The sequence below is a fragment of the Palaemon carinicauda genome, chromosome 5 (genome assembly GCF_036898095.1).
Source record: "Palaemon carinicauda isolate YSFRI2023 chromosome 5, ASM3689809v2, whole genome shotgun sequence".
NCBI classification, from domain to species: domain Eukaryota; kingdom Metazoa; phylum Arthropoda; class Malacostraca; order Decapoda; family Palaemonidae; genus Palaemon; species Palaemon carinicauda.
In genome coordinates this window covers 99,567,950-99,591,134 of record NC_090729.1, presented here as the reverse complement: position 1 = coordinate 99,591,134, position 23,185 = coordinate 99,567,950, and the positions used below count along the sequence as shown (strand labels likewise).

Sequence of the window (23,185 nt, the reverse complement as noted above, 5' to 3'; positions counted from 1 at the left end):
CCTTGCGAGTTCTGGCTAGACGGCCCAGGATCAGTGTTATTTAAAGCACTATTTGTTTGTTTTTGATTTTGAACTGCATTGACGTTTGACTGTTTCTTCTTATTGAACTGAGGATTTTTTTTTCATTTCCATAGGGAATTGACTGTGGAATTGACTGTGTGTTTCTAGGATTCTGTTGTTGATTACGCGAGTAACATCGACTATATGAATGAGTTGAACTATTATGTATAGAACAGAATCGCATTCTGCAGTCTGCGATCAAGTGACCTTGACATTTGCAATTATAACACGTCATTCCTGCAACCTGACTATTATTAACTACGTTTACATGTTGTGGCTTAGTTTCATTTTTTGCAAAAACTTGTGTAAACAAGGGATCTAGATCAGTACACTTAGACATGTGTTTCTTTATCTGTTTATACAAATCCAATTCTGTACTTTTGGGCGTTAACTTTTTATCAAAACACTGCACTAAAGCTTCTAGCAACACAAGTGTCATGCAGGTTAAATACATTAATCGTAAGAAATCTTTCACGGCGATGTTATCTCCAGTAACCCAAGTGGAATTACCTAAAATATCTTGATACTCGTTTAGCCTATCGGCAATGAGAGCTGCTCTCTCTATAACATTAAGCCGAGTCATAGTGGCTTGATTAAGTGTATTTCTTAATGTTAAAACTACATCTAAGGCTTCCTCACCGCCATAGATCGCATGTAGCCTAACTTTGAAATCATCCCATGTAACTGCCTCTTGAAAAGAAACTCCCCTCAGATACGCACTTGCATCCCCTTTAGAAAAGTCTATAAAACTTTTAGCTTCTTGCAATTGTACAAATGGGTCTATGATATGTTTAGCATTTAAGTGAGCGTCAACGGAAGAAATCCAAGACTCGACATTCTGAGGTAAGAACCCATTGACCCGACCTTGAAAAGGAAGGATAGCTGAACGAGCACTTACTAGGGTAACTACGGGAGCGGAGATGGGGTTATTCGGTCCGGGGGTGGGGTTACTTGGTCCGGGATTTACAGGAGGTGTCATGTTTACTTTACTTTTTTTTTATCTCTACGATTCCTTGCAATCCTATCAATATCTCTATATAAATACAGATGTCCACTGCGTAAACGCATAAGCACTATATAATAAAGATATGTTGCAGATTATAACACAATCCCCAAAAACAATGGTACTAATGTAAAGATATTTCCCGAGAACTTCTGAAAGAAAACGGAATTAGCACAGAGAGAAAAAAAAAATTCTAGATGAGAATTTGAAGTTGAATACAGTTTCCTTTAATGAAGGAAAAATGAAGATTTGCAAACAACTCACCCCAGCAATAATGGCCGATCGACTCGTGATAACAACACTTCACTGCCTAAAACTGAATGAATAAAGAAATGTACTTAGCTTCTGTATATATGGGCAAAGGGCGATGACATCATTTCCTCTATCTCTCTCTCTGGTTTGCAAGAGATTAGCTGTTTGGGTGAATGTTTTCGGTTTGATATCCTGTCTATTGTTGAATGTGTTGTTTCCTGGATATGATTCTTGAATGTTTAATAAACGTTGATAAAGTTGAATGCCATTCCTTCGTCTTCTTAAGATGTTGATTGAAGATACAGTTCCTCAGTTTGTATAATATTTATAGTTGATGTTCGATGCGTTCATTTCTTCAGTAGACGTAGATACTTCGTCGAAATTGTAGATTCATTACTACTGTAACTGCTAAGTATTACAATTTAAATTGCTGGTTCTTAAAGTTGATTCGCTGCCACCAATTGTTGGTGTGGTACTGTTATAAACACACATTAGAGTTCCATCTCATGTCTCTTCAAATGTGATATGTATAGTTTAGACTTGTAGGTTACTTCTGAATAAGTCTATGTAAGTTAACTTTTAAAACAGTTTATTAGCAGCTCCATCACAGGAGTATAGATGGTTTAGTCGGATGACATGTTGAAAAGAACTAACAAAAATATCATGTTTGATGATAACGTATACCTAGTTATCTCAGCATTTATACAAATATGTAAACGCAACATTAGTACAGGAAGCCATCTTGTTCCGGTGAGACACTCAACTGTTTCTCACAGGATGCTTGTATTATGTTTACTCTTCATACAAAAATGTTACATTGCAAAGGTTTAGCTTGGTCTTGACTTTCGCATCCTGTTTATGACTGACTTGGTGTTCTCACACTCCTCCTAACTTCTCCATTGATCCCTTGGGTCATGGATTTTATTATGTAATTTATAATTATTACATATATATATATATATATATATATATATATATATATATATATATATATATATATAGTATATATATACATAAAAAACATATATAACTTGAGTGTTTAGATGTCAAATAATGCATGAATAAAGAACATTAACTTACTAATATGTTCAATTTGAGCCATGATGGATCAATTTAGTACATAACTGAGGTGAAAGGGGTTAACATTATTTCAGAAACTAGAGGAATTAGCAATCTGAATTTTGATGTTTGTATTTCGGCCCTTTCCTTGTCATCTCTAAGATTTTCTGTGGGCTAGAAGTCTTTTGAACATTTGTCCAAGCTGAAGTCATCATTGAAGAAACCTGATCTGTGTAACCATTGCTGCCTGGAATTGAGAAAATATAAGCACTCACCTTCTTCATATTTGTTAAAGGGACCTCACATTTATTTAATAGCTTGAAATAACCTTCTTCCCTGTGGCTATCTCTCATATCAGGAGTTTTGATAAATGCCTCCACAAGCCCATACTCTTCATATAATAATTATATTATATTATAATTATATTATAATTTATCCATGTCATTTTTTTTGATGTGACAAGCCTTAACTGCATCGCAAAATTCTTCGACAGGTAGGCCTATTGCTCCTGTTATACTTAATTTTGACACTTTTTTTTTATGAAACTTGTCTTCAGAGATGTCATACCTTTCACTTAAGTACTTTATAACTCTTTCATAGAAAGCAATGAAGTCTGTTTTATAATTCATTAACAAATCTGGTGTAAGTTGGCTAAGATTGCTATTTACCGCTCCCCACCCCCCACCCCCCAAAAAAACAGTATATGTATTTGCCTTTATTTATATTTTAGGATCAATATATATTTTAGACCAAATAAGCAGGACAAATTAGCGTCCTTTTTATGGTGAAGCAGGACAAAGAACAGATTGGTATAAACCGGAAGTCTGGCCACCCTACTCTCGCGGCATCTATTGTACCCTCAAGCAAGAGAGTTCTAATCCAAGACAGTGGAAGGCCATGGTACAGAGGCTATGGCACTACTCAAGACTCACATTGGCTTGATTTTAGAGGGCCCTTTCTCCCAGAAGAACTGCTTACCATAGCTAAAGATTCTCTTCTACCCTTACCAAGAGGAAAGTAGTCACTGAACAAATATATTGCATTTGGTAATTTCAGGTGTATAAGAACAGAAGAGAATGCGGAAAGAATATGCCAAACTGTTCAGTGTACGTATAGGCAAAGTGAAAATGAGCCATAACCAGAGAGAGAGAGAGAGAGAGAGAGAGAGAGAGAGAGAGAGAGAGAGAGAGAGAGATCCAATGTAGCACTGTTAGGCCATTCAAAGGACCAAATAACTCTCTACCTGTAGTATCTCAACGGACGGGATGCCTCCAGTTCAGTTCTGTTTGGTCATTCAACCAATCAGCCAGTTAGTTGTTTCAACATAGTGGTCTCTTTATATTTGCTGATATACTAATGATGACTGTGTCTACCAAGATACAATAAACCACCTGATAATTAACATAGAACTGTGAGTCATTTCTAAGTCGCCTACCGCTTGTGCATATAACCTGGCCTGATTGCGAGAGGAGTAAGAAAAAATATATTAAGCGGGAGGCTGTGACGTGAAAATATTATGGAGAGGCTTTCCTTGCGTATCCTTATAGAAATACAATGAAGACAAACTTAGCGAAATCGCATAATTCAGTTGTTTATCTACTCGTCTCATTGTGGTTTTCTTGGATTATCTAACATCGCAACTTGACTGACTTCGCGATTACAGGGTCCAAGTTACAGGTTCTTCGTTGCTCTCTCCACGACACGATGATTGTGGGCACACTACTAAAAGCGTAGAATTGTAGGAGCAAATCGCTGCAATCTGCAGAAAATTCATCGTCATTAGTTACCTCTTACATAATTAACCTAAGTATATCACAATCCTGTTTTCCTAGCTGTGAAAAAACTGCGTTGATCAAACCAATTTACAAAGGGAAAGGTGATATAAACGAGCTAATTTCATATAGGCCCATTTCAAATTTATCCTACATGTCAAAGCTTATTGAAAAAGTCATAAGTGAGCAATTATGGGCGCATATTGACGAGTTAGAGGTATTCCCGGAAAATCAATCGGCCTACAGAGCTAATCATTCTACAGAAACTACTTTGTGCTCAATAATGAATGATATGATAGGTCTTCTTGATGGGGGAAAGTGTGGAATTTTGATTATGTTAGATCTTAGTGCTGCTTTTGACACTGCTGTGCACGAGTACTTACTTGACGACTTAAAGTCTATTGGAGTGACTGAGGAAGCACTGAAATTTTTGCGAAGTTACTTAGTGAACAGAAAGACTATTGTAGAAGTTTCTGGAAACCGATCCAATGAGAGAATTCTTATGAAGGGTGTACCACAGGGTAGTGTTCTGGGCCCTATCTTGTTTAACATATATACTATCGAGCTATCACACATCTTGAAAAAACAAAAAGTGGGTTTTAAACTATATGCAGATGATACTCAGTTTTACCTCTCAATTTCAACAACACAAGATACAGGGAAGAAAATTGATGAGATAATGACTGAAATAAAAACATGGATGCAGAGGAAAAGCTCAAATTAAATGATGATAAAACAGAATGTATGTTCTTTGGCACAAAGGTGGCTTTGAAGAATTACCAGTTAATTCAAAGTATAAAAATTGGTGATGCTGATTATTATTATTATTATTATTACTATCCAGGCTACAACCCTAGTTGGAAAAGCAAGATGCTATAAGCCCAAGGGCTCCAACAGGGAAAAATAGCCCAGTGAGGAAAGGAAATAAGGAAATAAATAAATGAAGAGAACAAATTAACAATAAATCATTCTAAAATAAGTAACAACGTCAAAACAGACATGTCATATATAAACTATTAACAACATCAAAAACAAATATGTCATAAATAAACTATAAAAAGACTCATGTCCGCCTGGTCAACAAAAAAGCATTTGCTCCAACTTTGAACTTTTGAAGTTCTACTGATTCAACCACCCGATTAGGAAGATCATTCCACAACTTGGTAACAGCTAGAATAAAACTTCTAGAGTACTGCGCAGTATTGAGCCTCATGATGGAGAAGGCCTGGCTATTAGAATTAACTGCCTGCCTAGTATTACGAACAGGATAGAATTGTCCAGGGAGATCTGAATGTAAAGGATGGTCAGAGTTATGAAAAATCTTATGCAACATGCATAATGAACTAATTGAACGATGGTGCCAGAGATTAATATCTAGATCAGGAATAAGAAATTTAATAGACCGTAAGTTTCTGTCCAACAAATTAAGATGAGAATCAGCAGCTGAAGACCAGACAGGAGAACAATACTCAAAACAAGGTAGAATGAAAGAATTAAAACACTTCTTCAGAATAGATTGATCACCGAAAATCTTGAAAGACTTTCTCAATAAGCCTATTTTTTGTGCAATTGAAGAAGACACAGACCTTATATGTTTCTCAAAAGTAAATTTACTGTCGAGAATCACACCTAAAATTTTGAAAGTCATACATATTTAAAGAAACATTATCAATACTGAGATCCGGATGTTGAGGAGCCACTGTCCTTGACCTACTTACAATCATACTTTGAGTTTTGTTAGGATTCAACTTCATACCCCATAATTTGCACCATGCACTAATTCTAGCTAAATCTCTATTAAGGGATTCACCAACCCTAGATCTACATTCAGGGGATGGAATTGATGCAAAAAGAGTAGCATCATCTGCATATGCAACAAGCTTGTTTTCTAGGCCAAACCACATGTCATGTGTATATAGTATGAAAAGTAATGGGCCAAGAACACTACCCTGTGGAACACCGGATATCACATTCCTATAATCACTATGGTGCCCATCAACAACAACTCTTTGAGATCTATTACTTAAAAAATCAATAATAATGCTAAGAAACGACCCACCCACTCCCAACTGTTTCAGTTTGAAAACAAGGCCCTTATGATTAACACGGTCAAAGGCAGCACTAAAATCAAGGCCAATCATACGAACTTCCCGACCACAATCAAGGGATTTCTGTACTGCATTGGAGATTGTAAGAAGGGCATCACATGCTCCAAGGCCTTTACGAAAACCAAATTGCAAACTAGGGAGTAGATGATTACCTTCAGCAAACCTATTAAGACGTTTTGCCAGAAGACGTTCAAAAACTTTAGATAATATAGGAGTTATGGAAATTGGGCGGTAATCAGTGGGACTTGAGCTACCACAAACACATTTACATAGAGGAGTAACATTACCAATTCTCCAATTAGTGCTAAAAGCTCCTCTTCTTGCTAACTTGCGCAAAATAACAGATAACTTTGGAGCTAAGAAATCTGGTCTTTATAAAAAACAAAGGAAAAATACCATTTGGGTCTACACCTCCATAAGCATCAAGGTCCACCAACAGAGCTTTAATCTCACGAGATCGAAAAGCTAAACTAGTTAGTTTAGCCTCAGGAAAACAGGAATGAGGAAGTTCAAGTTTTTCATTACTCTGTTTACTGTCAAAAACATCAGCCAAAAGGGTTGCCTTTTCCTTTGGACAGTGAGTGACTGAGCCATCTGGTTTAAGTAAAGGAGGAACTGTTGCATCTACACCAAAGAGTGCAGATTTAAGGGTAGACCACCATTTATGTTCCTGAGTTGTACCAGAAAGTGTTTCTTTTATGGTTAAATTGTACTCCTTTTCAGTTGAGGCATAAACTCTCTGAGCAAAAGCTCGAAGCGGAGTATAGTTGTTCCAGGTCAAATCTGATCTGTTACCCTTCCAAAGATGATAGGCCTCCTGTTTCTCCAAATAAGCACGTCTACAATCATCATTGAACCACGGTTTGTCCTTCACTCGGTACCTTAGCACACGAGAAGGGAAACGCCTATCAATTATGTTGAACAGATTCTCATTCAAAGGGACAACAGGATCTACACTATTATATAATTGTGACCAATTCAAGCACAAAAGATCATGTAAAATACCATTCCAGTCTGCTTGGGATTTCATATAAATTTTACAAGAATATGATATATCAGGGACAGGCTGCTCAGTCTTCACTATTAATGAAATCAAGGCATGATCAGATGTCCCGACTGGAGAACCAACCCTACTAGTTATAACGCCAGGGGAGTAAGTGTATACGAGGTCTAAGCAATTACCAGACCTGTGAGTAGCTTCATTTATGATTTGCTCACAGCCTGATTCAGAGGCAAAGTCTAAAGCTCTTAAGCCATGGTGGTCGGTAGGAGAGATAGAACTTAACCACTCCCTATGGTGAGCATTAAAATCACCAACAAAGACAAAAGAAGCCTTTCTATCATCTTCTTGTATCTTAGCCATAATGGTAAGAAGACAATCGAAGATAGAATCATCCATGTGTGGATTCCGGTAGATCGAACACAAATAAAAGTTGTTATGCCTGCCACAAACTTTTATTACCTGAATCTCATGACATCCACATTGATAGCAGGACTTATGAGAAGCAGGGTACTCGGTCCTAATATACACCGCCATTCCCCTGGCCCTAGGGATGGCATCACGTTTCAACATTATTGGCTTCTTAAAACCAGTTATAAGGAGCTCAGATGAGTGCCTCATATTAGAAACCAAAGTTTCTGAGCACAAAAGAATATCATACTGTCTGGACGCAACTGTAAGGTCTTGGATATTTGCATGAAGACCACGAATATTGCAATACAGAAGACGACATTGACGAAATCTAGGACGTACTGGTCCCGGATTTCGCTCAATGTCTCCAGACAGCATGAGAATTAATAGAAATAAAAAAGAGACATCATACTTAAAAACTAGATTAACAAGAATTATAACAAAAACAATACGTACAGAATTATAAACAAAGTGATTGATGATACCCATAGACTATAGTAAAAAGTCGGAAAAACTGGTCAACATGGAGGAGCCGATACACCATGCAAGGGTAAATACCCTCCAGGATAGCCACTTCAACTGAAGGGAGGACAGTAAGGATGGTTTTGAGAGGAAAAATAATCAGAAAAAGGAAAAGACAACCTCTTGATAAACCACCAGGCATCCACAGCCCTTCTATTAAGCCTGCCCAACACACCATTTCAAAAAAACAAGAGGAAGAAAAAAAAGAAAAAAAAATAAGATAGAATAGTGTGCCTGAGTGTACCCTCAAGCAAGAGAACTCCAACCCAAGACAGTGGAAGACCAAGGTACAGAGGCTATGGCACTGCCCAAGACTAGAGAACAGTGATTTAATTTTGGAGTGTCCTTCTCCTAGAAGAGCTGCTTACCACAGCTAAAGAGTCTCTTCTACCCTTACCAAGAGGGAAGTACACTGAACAAATTGCAGTACAGTAATTAACCCCTTGGGTGAAGAAGTGTTAAGTATCTCATTGTTGTCAGGTGTATGAGGAAAGACGAGAAAATGTAAAGAATAGGCCAAACTATTCTGTGTAAGTGTAGGCAAAGAAAAAATAAGCCGTGACCAGAGAGAGGGATCCAATGCATTACTGTCTGGCCAGTCAAAGGATCCAATACCTCTCTAGTGTTGGGATTGTGCCTGTTGTGAAAAATTTGGGTGTACTGATAGACTGTAATTTGTCAATGAGGGACCAAATTGTGAACACAGTGAAAGTGTGTAACTATCACCTGAGAAACATAGCATTTATTAGAAAATATTTAACAGAGGGCAGTACAAAATTTTAGTGATGAGTCGTGTAATATCAAGGCTTGATTATTGCAATTCTCTGTACTACAAATTGCCCAATACACTACTAAGAAAGCTTCAAAATGTGCAAAACCAGGCGGCTAGACTGATAAAAGGCATTAAATTTCGGGAGAGAATAACTCCTGCACTGATCGATCTACATTGGTTACCTGTTAAGGCTAGAATTGAATTTAAAATTTGCTTGTTGACTCACAAAGCACTTACAAGTGATAAGCCTAAATATCTTCGTGATTGCTTGGTCCTCTACCCTGAAGCTACCAGCGCCGCTGTAAGAGTTAGACATGCTGATGACCCACATAGTCTATTCGAAATTAGTGTGAATCATGCAATAGGAGGAAGAACGTTCAGTTATGCCGCACCGAGACTCTTTAACGACCTTCCACTCGATGTCAAGAATAGCAAAAATGTGGCAGCTTTCAAGAAAAACCTGAAGACTTATCTTTTTAGAAAGTGTTATAATAGTGACCTGAAAACTATTAAGCCTGAATACAAATGCTAGCGAAATAACTGATAACGATACAGAGCAAAATATTAACTGGAAAGAAATTATTTTTTTCACACACCAAGGCCCGCCTGAACAGACCTTTAGTGTCTGATGGAGGCCGAGAAATAAACCCCTAAAAGTAAGTACATAGGCATACTTTTATTTCCAGCTTTCAGTGCCTGTCTAATATATCGGGCAACATCCTAAGTTGGTGTTTCCAAATTCCCTAATTCAACGCCATAGCTTCTAAATTTTCTTAATTCATTACAGCTAAACATAATGCTTAATTGTATCATCTACCTCGCTACACAACACGCAAAGCACATCCTTATGATTCCTGTTCCTATAATTTTCTTTTAATTCTATCATAGTCAACCTTGTTTTCATAATTACTACTGCTATCTTAGTGTTAAGTTCTATGTAATTTCTTCTGCCATTTTTTTTTAAACCAGTTTGGTCATGTCTGATTTTTTCTTCTATTTTCCTACTTCTAGACGGGCTAACTTATGAGTTGGGACCAGCTAACTACTTCCTTGAAATTTCACAAACAAAAATTAGAGTAGATGCATGTACATTAAAAATTCATTTTAATTTCAACATCTTAGGCTCTAACGACACTTCTTTATTATTATAGGCATGGTAATGTACTTTCGTTTTTAAATGAAATTTCGGGACAAATGTGACGGGATTTTGACATGATTAGATTCACAGAGGCCAGTCATTGTATAGTGATGCCGTAAAATCTTCTAATAACAACTCGTACCAAAACAAACGATGACGTCACAAAGTTTTCTGGCCAATCCTGTCTTAGGAACTTGTCCTTCCACGTTAGAGTGCCAACATGGCTAGTTGGGGAGGTAAGTATTAATAACTAAGGTAGATCAATGATTATTAGTTTATCATTGTGAATGGTGGTTAATGGATTAGAATTAGATGTTTTCCTTAATCTAACCTTTTAGGAAGTTGGTAAGATTACATGATTCGGCAATGCTTTGCCTGTCGCAACTCAAACCTAACCTTCTACCCACCTAACAATCGGGTATACATTCGAAATTATTGTGCATATTTTTTTTTTAATCATGAAGCAGAGGGTCGCTTTAGGAAAGGTTACTAGTTATAGGTTTGGGGGTGTCTGTAGCTTTTGGGGACAGGGCAATATCTTTCTTATTACTAGCCAAATCGTTTTTCATTATGGGGAAGATGTTCTTTACAATGATCCATTATACTTTAATATGATGTTATTTTATCATATTTTATCATTTTGAATAATATAATTTACCTTTACCACGGCAATATTTTCTAAGTTCAGCACGATCCGAACGCAAGTCACGGGTAGCTCCTGCTTAGTTTCCAACTTTCCCGATAGATAGAGCCCGTGTCATCCCAGTCTAAGAAACGTTCGTTTTTACAATTTAATACTGTCCCGTCAATCTACATATTTACCTCCTCGTTAAGTTTGTAGTTTTTAGGGACACGTCATTTATAGTGATATTTGATACTGCTATGATAATTATCATGAATTGTTAGGTTAGGAAAAGGTCGTTACAATGCGTTGTCCGCTGAAGCCATGGCCAACACTCGATCGTAAAATTTCCCTCAAGCATTGTTTCCTGCCTGACTATAATAACACCCGTTTGGCGGCGCTCGGTTCGCCTATCAGCTGGTGGCGCAATCTTGAACAGTTATCGATGTTCGGACTTATGTTTTCGCTAATTCCAACAATCTTCATTTTTAACTTCTTGTTAAGATTGTTATTTCGTTGGGACACGTCCTAAAATTATGCAGAATACTATTTTGTTTTATATACAACCAAAGGTTAGGCTAGCCAACATCTAGTTAAGATATTTCGGCAGATAAAGCCAGTGTCAAACATAGCAACCGAACTAAACCTTTCGTTGGCCGCGTGATTTCAAATTTTTAATCCCCCCCACATGACCTTTCTAACTCTAACCGCCGTAATGGGTAGACGTGTTTCGTACAGTTACTCTGTGAGCGATATTGTTGAGTTTATCACTCATATTGATCAAATTGATTCGATTAAGACTCTAAGGTATATACACCTACGTGATTTTACCCGAGTTACCTCAAATTCTTTCATTATTTATTTCGATAAGGCCTCTTAGAGGATTTTAGGGGTCCATGTGAGAAGTGTACAATTGATGTTGCGACATCGAATGTTAAGGTAAGCCTGAGTACTTTTTTATTATGACAATGTGGTTAAGATATAATTTTGAGTGCTGCCCATACATTTTTTTGTGTAGGAGAGAGACTTACGAAGGGGGTCCGGGGGCTTGCCCCCGGGTAGGGGTAGTGACCTGGAAACTACTAGGTTTGGTTAGGTTGGGTTTGTGGGGTTTGTATGTTAGCGACAGTGTTTGGGGGATCGCAGGGAGGCGTTAGCCCCCCCCCCCCCACCCCCCCGGTTAGTTCACGAGGAAGGTAAGGACATGGCTTGTAGGTCAGGTTAGGAGGGGAATTTTGGGTTAGTTGTCCATTTTTCTCGCACGTTTCCGACATCCATGACCAGAGTGGTCGTAGTATGTAGATTGTTGGGACAAGCATTTACAAAACTAGTGAATTTAATATTTCATTCCGTGATCATTCCCGCGAAAAAGAGCAGATTTTGAATTTTTTTTCGCACGTTTCCGACATCCATGACCAGAGTGGTCCTAGTAGGTAGATTGTTGGGACAAGCAATTACAAAACTAGTGAAATTAATATTATTTCATTCCGTCATCATTCCCGTAAAAAAGAGCCGATTTCGGACTTTTTTTACTCGATTTTCGGCCGGTCAAAGGCCTGTCCCCATAAACTACAAAGGCTCCGTCAGCTTTCCTGTTTTTTGTATGACGTAATGATTACTTGGCTTTCTTAACCAATTAGGAGCTTCCAAATATTTGTGCACAAGTTCCCGGATGTTGTTCTACAACAGCCATTTTATTTCCACCCTTTCCTTCTGTTTGAGTAAACCCACCATCCCATAAAGACGTCTCCAAGAAGGAACTTAGGGAATTACAATCTATTTCGAAATTTAGTGTAATTTCATTTATGTCGGCAAATAATTAGGATGGAAACGCTCTCCGTTCAGTGTATAGCTGATGTTACCCATGAGAAAGTAAAAATTAACCCTGGAATAATGAGGCACAGGGATTGCGAGTGCAGCTCAACATTACCGCTTGTCAGTACATATAGAGCTTGCAGTTTTTCTTTTTCCGCAAGCGAAGCGAGCGCACGGCTAAACAAAAACTATTAGAAGGACGTGAAGTGAATCGTAGATAATTTTGATTACAGTGACATTTATTATTTCGATGACCGTTTTTTATGGTGATTACTGGTGGTAACAACAAAGTTTTAAAAATTTGATTTATCATACAATTAAACTGGTACGTGGTATATTTTAAGGTGTTTCAAAAGTAATTGAGGATGATATTTAGTGCAAAATCATACCTTTTCAGATATGGTGGTCGACTCACCTGAAAACGATTTCTGCCAGAAATCATTATCAAAAATGTTCAAAACACCTATAAATACACCATTTGTTCCGTAACTGGAATACAAAGCATGCTATTTATTAGGGGTATTACTATCGATGTAGCTGAAATGACGAGCCATTAAAATTTAGCGAGGGTTAACTGCCCGCAACGCTAGGGAGAGGTAGCTTGCTACCGCTCCCACTCGCTCACCTGTGATTTAGCTCACTTTATTTTTGGCTCGGATGGTGAACGGATGTTGCCGCTCTTTATCTTTTGCCTTTATTGGACTGCCATTAATCTGCTTTTGCTTTTTCTTTGTTCTTGTGTGTGTGTGTTGACTTCTTCAAGCATGCGCACCTGCCCAGGACTCACCGGCCGGCCCTGCGAAACTTTTATGTCGGCGGTGGAGACCGACCCCCACACCCTTTGTCCTGCCTGCAGAGGTCAACGGTGTAATTGTAACAAGTGTAGTGAGTGTAGGGATTGGTCTTCCTCCCAGTGGGAGAGGTTTGGGTGACGATGGAAGAAAAAGTCTAAAGGGGATATTTCTGGGGAAAACCCAAGGCCTCTTCTTCCGCCTCCTGACACTCCTCCGAAGCTCCTACTCGTTCGATTTCTTCCAAGAGACCTCCGAGTAGTAGCGGGACCAATTTAATATCGGCCAATCCCGGTCCTCAAGAGATGGTGTTGCTTCCCCTAGCGAAGCGGCCCCACCTCTCTCCCCGGGGGAGGCCTTGTCAATGACTTCTGTGTTTCAGGTTTGGTCGTCCTTGGGGCTCCGGGTCCGCCCTCAAAGGACTCATTGCTGCAACCCATCCGCTGGGGTGCTAGTCTGCAGCAGTCAACGTCGCCTTCGGAGGTAGATCCTCTGGCTCTGGTTGACGTTGTGGTGTCAGAGGTGTCGCCTGTGATCTCGACCGACTCCCCTGCTCCTCCAGACTCTCCAGCTGTTGCTGCCGACTTAGTTTCTCCCGTTCCTGATCATCCTTCGAGGGGGAAATTTAGTCCGATGTCTGTCTCCTGTCAGTGTTTCCTTCGGGTTCTTCAGGCTGGGGTGTGGAAACGTCAAACTACGTTCACATCCCACTACCTGCAAGACGTAACCCACAGGAGACTCGATACGTTTTCTATCGGTCCTGTGGTGGCTGCACTACAACTGGTTTAATACCACAAGCTCCTTATTGGACAAGTAGCAGAAGGTTGAGGGCATTGTTACCCGGTTTTAGTGTGCATGAATGAAAAGGTTTGACTGGCTCTTATTCTCTTCTTCATCCTCCCATCTCTTGGGGGAAAACAGCATCCTGGGTTCTCTGCACAAGCTGACCTTAAACCATGTTCCCTTGTGTACCTAGTATTAAAACTAATACTGTTGCGTCCCCATACCCTGGCGAGGTGGTATTGGGAAAGTCTTGGTTACAACAGTTTTTCCTTCCAAAGACTCGGAATAACTTTACCTGGACGGTCACACTTCTATATATCTCAACACACAGCTTGCGTAGGCCGCGAACCTTGCCTAGCAAGGTTTTAGCGAGGTGCAGGGATTCCTTATTGTTGAGTGCTGACATACTCAGATGAGGAGCCCCCGGGTAAAGCCAAAAGCCAGATTAGCAGGGATGTCCACCCTTCCTAATGGGTGAGTCACCCCTAATAAATAACGTGGTTTATATTCCAGTTATGGAACAAATGACAAATTCGTAGATAATTTGTATTTTGTTCCGACACAGATACAAACCTTCGCTATTTATTAGGTTATTACTTTCGGCAACGCTGAAAACCAGCCAAGACAATTTTAGTGAGGGATAATTACCCCATCCGCTAGTTAGCGGGAGGGGGTTGGGGTAGACTAGCTACCCCGCTCACTCACACCTGTCGGTTGAGTAACCACTTTTACTTTTGGCTCGGTAGAGTGTAGACGTGCTGTCTCTCTCTCCTGTTAACAAACTGCCTTGACTTTATTACTTTTTTTTTTTTTTTTGTGTGTGTCGGTGTGTGTATGGTTATTGTCCCGCTGTGCAGACATGTCCTGGGATTGAGGGCCGTCGCTGCATCACCTTCATGTTGTCCTTGAAGACAAACCCACATCCTTTATGCCCGGCTTGCCGGGGAACTCAGTGTTCGCGGGACAACACCTGTTCCGAGTGTAAGGAGTGGCCTGCCTCCCAGTGGGAGAGGTTTGCGCGTAAGAAGTCTAAATGCGAAACTTCGCTCTCGGGGTCTTCCTCGAAATCGAAGAAATCGCGGGCTTCTGCTTCATCTACGTCCAAATCTCAAATCTCTGCCCGAAGCTAATCCTCGACCAGGCCTCTCTGGGGTACGGTCAAGCAGTAGCGCAGGGCTTGTGACTCCAGGTCAACCCTGGGTGATAGACGAGGATGACGGCTCCCCTAGTGAGTCGGCTCCTTCTCTTCCCTCAGGGAGTGCCTATTCCTTGCCAGATCTTGGGTCTGGTTCCAACGCCGAGGAGTTAGCTAACCCTCGAGGGGTGGTGACAGGGCTCTCTCCAAGGTGGGCTTTCCCTTCGGGGGAACATATCTCTCGTTCACGAGAGAAGGTTGCCTCTGTGCATCGGCAATCTCCTTACGCTTTAGGGTCTCCTCCAGGGGCGGAAAGAGAACCTTGTTATAAGCGTAGTTCTCCTTCGGGCGAACTTTCCTCCCCTGCGGAGGATTTATCTGTCGATCTTAATCAGTCTCCCTTCGGGCGGAGTCTGTTGTACGTTCCTCTCCAGAGGTTCGTAGAGTGGAGGGGTGGGTAACCCCTCTCCACCCCTGGCTTTCTCCTCCTCGGCTTGTGAGGAGACGTCTTTTTGAAACTGCTAGTTCTCCTCACGTTGACCCTTCAGGGTCTCGTGACGATCACCCTTCGGGCTGGCGTGATCGTGAGTCTTTGGACTCTAGTCATGTTGATCCCGCGGGCTCTCATGACAGCAGGAGTCCTTCGGGTCTCCGTCGCTGAACCTTCGGGCTCTCGCGACTTGAAACCTTTGGGTTTCTGTTACGCTGAACCCTCGGGCTCTCGTAACGACAGTAACGTTGAACCTCCGGGTTCTCGTACCGTCAGTCACGCTGATCCTTCGGGATCTCGTGATAGAGGAACCTCGATTCCTCGTTACGCTGACCTTTCAGGGTCTCGTAACCTGAGTTACGCTGAACCCTTGGGCTCTCGTAACTCTAGTTGCGCTAACACTTCGGTGTTTCGTGACAGAGAAACTCTGGTTTCTCGTTGCGTTGCTCCTTTGAGTTCGCGCAACACAGTTCACGCTGAACTTTTGGGTTCTCGTGACCAGAGTCATTCTTATTATGACAGAGAGTTTTTAAACTCTTGTTGTGTTGATCGTTCGCGCTCACACAACACAAGCTATTGTGAACCTTCGGGTGAGCGTAGCAGTGAGTTTTCTCAACAACCTGAGAGATCTCGCGCTCACGACTGAATCGGTGTGCACGACTGCCTTGGCGCACGCAAATAAAATGGCGATCATGGCATGCAGGTTCATCTTATGGCGCGCCATATGCACGAACAGCCTATTGCTCGCCATGCGCGAACAACACACTTCGCGCCAGGTGCGCTAACAACCTCATGCGCTCCAGGTGCGCACAATCGGGAGAGGCGCACGCGCGAGCTCCCTTCCGCCTACCAACAGTTCGACGCAAGAGCGCACGACCATCTTGGCGCTCTCAATCAGTCTCTCGAGCCCCTTGGGCCTCAACAGAGACAACGGTCGCCTGTGCAACCGAGCCGAGATCCTATGCCTAAGGGTAGGCCTGTGCCTATCTTGCCTGTAGGGAAGCCTCCATCAGACAAGAGGGTTAGGGAACCTGCCCAGGTTCCTAAACCCATGGAGCAGTCCTTTCTTAAGGACCTTCCCCCTAGTTCCACAGGAGCCCGTGACCCCCCGTGGCTTAGCAACTTATTTAATGTAATGCGCCAAGCCATGAAGGGAGTCGTTCCCCGCTCCCAGTCCTTAGGTGATAAACCTAGGATTCCCTTGTTGCCTCCTCTCTTCCCGGGGTCCTCTCCTCCCTCCGACCCTAGGAGGAGGTTGGGAGTTCTCACACAGGCGGGCCCCTCAGGCAAGGGAGACGATCATCCCCTTGCAAAAGACCTCTGGAGGAAATTAGGCATGAACCTCAGGGTATCCCCCCGCAGTTCAAGATGCCACAGGCCAGGCCAAAGGGGGAAAGGAAAAGGATTCATCCTTCAGCCCCCAAGGAGGATAGGGTTACTTACTATGGAGACTCCTTCCCTTCTTTACCGGTCAAGATAGTGTCTAATGAGGCACGACTTGCGACCTAGGATTCCCTTGTTGCCTCCTCTCTTCCCGGGGTCCTCTCCTCCCTCCGACCCTAGGAGGAGGTTGGGAGTTCTCACACAGGCGGGCCCCTCAGGCAAGGGAGACGATCATCCCCTTGCAAAAGACCTCTGGAGGAAATTAGGCATGAACCTCAGGGTATCCCCCCGCAGTTCAAGATGCCACAGGCCAGGCCAAAGGGGGAAAGGAAAAGGATTCATCCTTCAGCCCCCAAGGAGGATAGGGTTACTTACTATGGAGACTCCTTCCCTTCTTTACCGGTCAAGATAGTGTCTAATGAGGCACGACTTGCGACTGGACGGGATTCACCCCGTACGGCAATGGACTTACATTCCACCTGTGAGCCAACGGAGTCCTCTAGGCCCTTGGGGACAGAGAATCTCCGGCCTCGTAGGAGGGAACCGAAGGATTTGTTCACCATCCCCAAATCCTCGGCCAGGCTTCCTTCCTCACTGCCTCCCAGGTAGCCGGAAGCAAGCACCTCCCCGGTAGTCTCCCTATCCCCAGTCTAAACAGTTGACGACTTCGACCCACGCCGGGCTCTTATGGATGAAAGCTTGGACGCGGAAGGGCAGAGCGATCTCGAGGACGACGCTCTGCTAGCAGCCACTAGCCCTAAGCTTACAGAGGATGAGAGAAACGAGTCGGAACACGCCTTCTAGCAGGTCCTAGCCTGCATCCGTTCCATCAATGGACTTCCAGATCCATCGGCATCCCCTCTAGATGGAAAAGAAATGGTCCTTGACCAGTTCTATGGCACTCAGAAACCTCATAGGACCAGTGCAGCTTTGCCCTGGTCAAAGGGGTTGAAGAGTGCCAAACAGAAGGCTGTGTCCCAGGCAACTGGTTCCACCTCTTCTCTCCGCTCCAACTCGTCTTCCAAGCTCTTACCTCCTCTGTATGTGTTTCAGAGGAGGTACTATGAGATCCTCAGAGAATCTCTTCCAACGCTGCCTCTCGACCATTCTATAGAGGCACTCTCGAAGGCTACCCCCTTCGAGAAACTTATGGGACTTCCTGTCTCCTTTTCGGCCCCTGAAATCCTAAACCAGGAAAAGGTGGCGAAGTACACCATGCAGGCTACTTCATGGCTCGATTTCTGGTTAGGATCCTTAGGACAACTGATGCAGTCTAAAGACCTGTCTCGGGAGTCCTCCAGGAAGTCTTTGGAGACTTTCCTTTTGTCTGGCACTCGGGCCATCGAGTTCCCCTCTCATCAGGTAGTGAACCTTTGGGCCAACACTATCCTGAAGAGTAGAGATGCCGTAATAGGAAAGCTCTATAGACATCTCCCTCAGGCCGAAGTAGCGAGTCTGAGAAATGCTCCTATCGAGGGCAATTCTTTGTTCCATCCCGAGGATGTCGAGCGGGTGGCAGAGAGGTGGAGGAAGTCCAGTCAAGACTCCCTCATCCAATAGGTCTTAACAGCTAGACCTTACCCCTCTCAGCCACAGCGGAAAGCACAGCAGAACCCGCAGCCAAAAAGGGCTAGAGACTCAAAACAGCAGGGTAAAAAAGGTACAAAGCAGGCCTTTCACAGCAAAAAGTCCTTCCGTGGAGGAAAGCCTAAGAAGGGATCTGGCCGAGGCCGGTCCCAATAAGACAGGCAATCCTCCCATTTGTCCACCTGTGGGGGGATGCCTGCAAAGCCGCTGGCAGAGGTGGCTTTACCACGGGCCGAACCCTGGACGGTCGAGGTGATTCGTTCAGGGTATCGTATCCCGTTCACGCTCTCTCTCCCTCCAATGACTCGAGTGCTAATTCCATTGAACTCCTGTGCGAAGGGATCCGCACAGGAGTTTGCCCTCAGGGCAGAAGTCCAGTCCATGTTGGAGAAGGACGCTCTCCATGAGGTCCTCGACGGGTCCCCAGGCTTCTACAGTCGACTCTTTCTTGTGAAAAAGGCGTCTGGAGGCTGGAGACCAGTCATCGACCTCTCGGCCCTGAACAGGTTTGTCGAAAAGACACCTTTCAGGATGGAGACGGCCGACACAGTCAGACAAGCGATAAGACCCCAGGACTTCATGTGCACTCTAGATCTGAAGGACGGATACTTCCAGATCCCAATTCACCCGTCTTCCAGGAAGTATCTGAGAGTCATGTTCAATCGGAAGCATTACCAGTTCAGGGTACTGTGTTTCGGTCTTTCTACACCACCCCAGGTATTCACGAGGGTATTCGCCCTAGTATTATCTTGGGCTCACAGAGTCGGCATCCGTCTCTTAAGATATTTGGACGACTGGCTGATTCTGGCAGACTCGGAGGCGGCCATTCTCCGCCACCGAGACGAGCTTCTAAGGTTTTGCCAGGATCTGGGGATTGTGGTAAACCTCGAGAAGTCTCAACTGCTCCTCTCTCAAGAACTGGTATACCTAGGCATGCGATTAGACACCCTAATCCACAAAGCGTTTCCATCAGACGAAAGGCTCCAGAGACTGAGAGAGATAGCACAGGTCATCCTCAGTCGGGAAGAGCTCCCGGCGCAGTATTGACTTCGCCTTCTCGGTCACCTCTCTTCCCTGACCCGACTGGTCCCCAACAGTCGCCTCAGGATAAGATCCCTCCAGTGGTGACTAAAATCCCAGTGGAACCAGCATTCCGATTCCCGGGAACACCTAGTCCACATAGGGCTAGAGGAACAGTCGGACCTCAGGTGGTGGCTGGCGGAGCCGTACCTCTGGAAAGGGGTCGATCTTCTCATCTCTCTCCCGGAATTGATACTATTTTCGGATGCATCAAAAGAAGGGTGGCGGGCTCACGTGCTGCACCATTACATCTCTGGCCAATGGTCTGCATCAGAAAGGTACCAGCACATAAATCTCTTTTAGAGATGAGGGCAGCCTTTCTGGCCCTCAAAGAGTTCCACCAGGTCCTAGCGGGGCACTTCGTGGTGCTGATGAGTGACAACACCACGGTAGTAGCTTATCTAAGCAAACAGGGTGGTACCTTTTCGCAGCAGCTGTGCCATCTTGCAGTAGAGATACTCAGATGGGCAGAAGACAACTTGGTGACTCTATCAGCTCGCTTCATTCCGGGCTAGCGGAATGTGCTAGCAGACAAGCTGAGCAGTGTGACCCAGATAGTTGGCACAGAGTGGTCTTTGAATCCTCTGATAGCCAACAAAGTCCTGACTTTGTGGGGTTCCCTGACTGTGGATCTGTTCGCAATGGCCCTGAATTTCAGGCTCCTGTTGTACTGCTCCCCAGTCCCGGATCCCCAAGCTCTTTGGCAAGATGCTTTTCAACAACGGTGGATAAACCTGGACGCTTACGCGTTTCCCCTGTTCTGTCTGATGAGAAAAGTCCTCAACCAGGTACGAGCAAGCAACAATTTGCAAATGACCCTCATAGCTCCGCTATGGCATCACGCAGAATGGTTCCCTGACCTTCTGCATCTCCTCACGGAGATCCCGGGGGAGCTTCCTCCACAACACGACCTCCTCAAACAACCACGTGCCAACATCTTTCACAGAGCCGTAGCCTCGATTTGACTTCACGCCTGGAGACTATCCAGCACCTACTCACACAGAGAGGCTTTTCGCAACCGGTTGCGAAAAGAATGGCTGGACACCTCAGGAGATCCACAGAGGCAGTCTAACAGGCGAAGTGGTCAGTTTTCTGTGGTTGGTGTCGTGGAAGGGGTATCTCTATCCTCGATGCCTCTGTTCCAACTATAGCGGAGTTTCTTGTATACCTTCGGGAAGAAAAGCTTCTCTCGGTCTCGGCAGTCAAAGGCTACCGCTCAGCCTTGAGTCTTGCCTTTAGTCTGAAAGGAGTCGATATTTCCTCCTCGTTGGAACTTTCTTTGCTCATACGCAGTTATGAGCTACTTGCCCCCAGGCAGAGTTAAGACCTCCCCCTTGGAACGTGGTTCGGGTCCTCAGGTCTCTGAAGGGCTTCCCCTATGAACCACTACGCCAGGCCTCAGATCGCCACCTCACGTGGAAGACGGTGTTCCTGCTCGCTTTGGCTTCGGCCAAGAGAGTCAGCGAACTTCGTGGTCTATCTGCTGATGTCTCCCATTCTAGGAGATGGGGAAGTAATCCTCAACTTCGTCCCTGAGTTTGTAGGTAAGACTCAAAATCCAGGTGTGCCGGACTCCAGGTTCGGCCCATTTCGGATAGAGAGTCTTCGTTCTGTAACCGAAGATCCAGACCAACTGTTACTATGTCCAGTGAGGAGTCTGAGGTGTTACTTAAAAAGAACAGCAAAAGCTCGCAATCGTGTACGAGCACTTTTTGTCAGCACGGGGAAGGTCAAGAGGAGGGTCACGAGGAATACTATTTCCTTCTGGATAAGGAAAGTAATCGAATACGCTCTATATCCAGATCCTCCTCTGTCCAACCGACCCTGAGCTCATGACGTCAGAGGCATTGCAACGTCTCTGGCGTTCAAGAAAAATTTTTCTTTGGCACAGGTATTGCAAGCGGGCGTGTGGAAGCGTCAGACAACCTTCACAGCCCACTACCTGAAAGTCGTAACCCACAGGAGCATGGAAGCCTTCTCCATTGGTCTTGTGGTGGCCGCACAACAAGTGATCTAATGCCTCAGGCTCCTTGATGGACAAGTAGCAGAGGGTTGAGGGCTGAGGTTACCCGGGTTAGTCTAGGGTGAATGAAAAGAATGTCTGGCTCACTTCTTTCTTTCTCCTTCTCCCCCCCTGGGGAAATAGCTCCGCAAGATCGAAGCATAGCTGACCTCACCCCTCTGCAGGTAAGAGTCATTTGCCTTGTGCATCCTGGGTATGATTGAATACTTTGTTACGTCACCAATGCCTCTTGAGGGAGGGTATTGGATATGTCTTAGAATCCTCGAGTTCCTACGTGAAGACAAGCCACGAGTCTCTCTCAAACAAGCTTCTGCAGGCCGCTATCAGTGAGTTACCTTGTAACTACTTTGATTTTAGCGAGGGTAGGGTCCCCTCTACTATCGATCCCAGATCGAAATAGAGAGGACCCCGGGTCATGACCAAGGCCAGTTGGTAAGGACTTCCTCCCTCCTAAGAGTAAGTTACCCTAATAAATAGCGAAGGTTTGTATCTGTGTCGGAACAAATAAAAAATTTGGAAATACAGTGGAACCTCTACATACCAACGTATCTACATCCGAATTTTCCAACATCCGAAGTAAAGTTTGAGCAAATTTTTGACTCTACACCCAAATTTTATTTCGACACACGAAGTAAGCAATTTTCGTCGTACCGCTTGTATCCAAATTTTTCAATATTTAACTTAGCCGGTGATTATATAGCTGCAACTCTGTTGCTCGACAGACAACTCTACGGTAAAAACTCGCCAGCGATCGCTACACAGGTTGCGGGTGTGCCCAACAGCGCCATCTGTCGACCAGATACCCAGTTCTCAATGTAAACAAAGACTCAATTTTCTCTCTGTCGAGGTGTCGACAAGACGTACTTACTCGCTGTTGCTAAACTGGAGTTTTTTCACATCTAATTGGTGAAGTACTATATTCTAGTTTTGAGCTTTCGCTGTGCAGGGTTTCTCTTCACACAAATCCTTGAAATCTTTTTGATAACGGATTCTTTGTTGATGACTTTTTGATAGTTTTTTGAATTTCCCTTTGACCAATTCAAAATGGCTGACCCTTCACAAGTCCCCAAATTTAGGAAGTGCAATGCTAGGGACTGTTCAAGGCGTCTTCCGAAGGCTTCTATCGACCCTCACACTGTTTGTTCCAATTGTCGGGATAAAACCTGTCAATTGGAAGATCGGTGTGAGGAGTGCGTTGGCCTTTCGGAATTCGATTTTATCGAATTTCAAAAGTATACACGTAGGCTAGAGAGAGATAGAGTTAGGAGAAGTTCTTCTCGTTCTATTGATATATCCTCTCCTCATGCCCCACAACCTATTCCTTCCCCTGTAGTGGTTGCTCCTAACCCCCCTCCTGGCACTCAGGAACCATCGATGAC

The 23,185-nt window shown here is 43.6% G+C and overlaps 1 protein-coding gene across 2 annotated transcripts in view; it reads left to right on the top strand.

The window, feature by feature from the left end:
* Positions 1-10,020: 10,020 nt before the first annotated feature.
* Positions 10,021-23,185, top strand: part of Bet1 (blocked early in transport 1) — a 269,833-nt gene continuing 256,668 nt past the window's right edge. The window contains exon 1 of one of the 2 annotated variants that reach the window (XM_068373884.1): positions 10,021-10,333. In XM_068373884.1, the coding sequence (XP_068229985.1) occupies positions 10,318-10,333 (16 nt within the window). In that variant the 5' untranslated portion in view covers positions 10,021-10,317. The remainder of the gene's footprint in view (positions 10,334-23,185) is intronic. The other variant, XM_068373883.1, reaches the window with a different exon arrangement.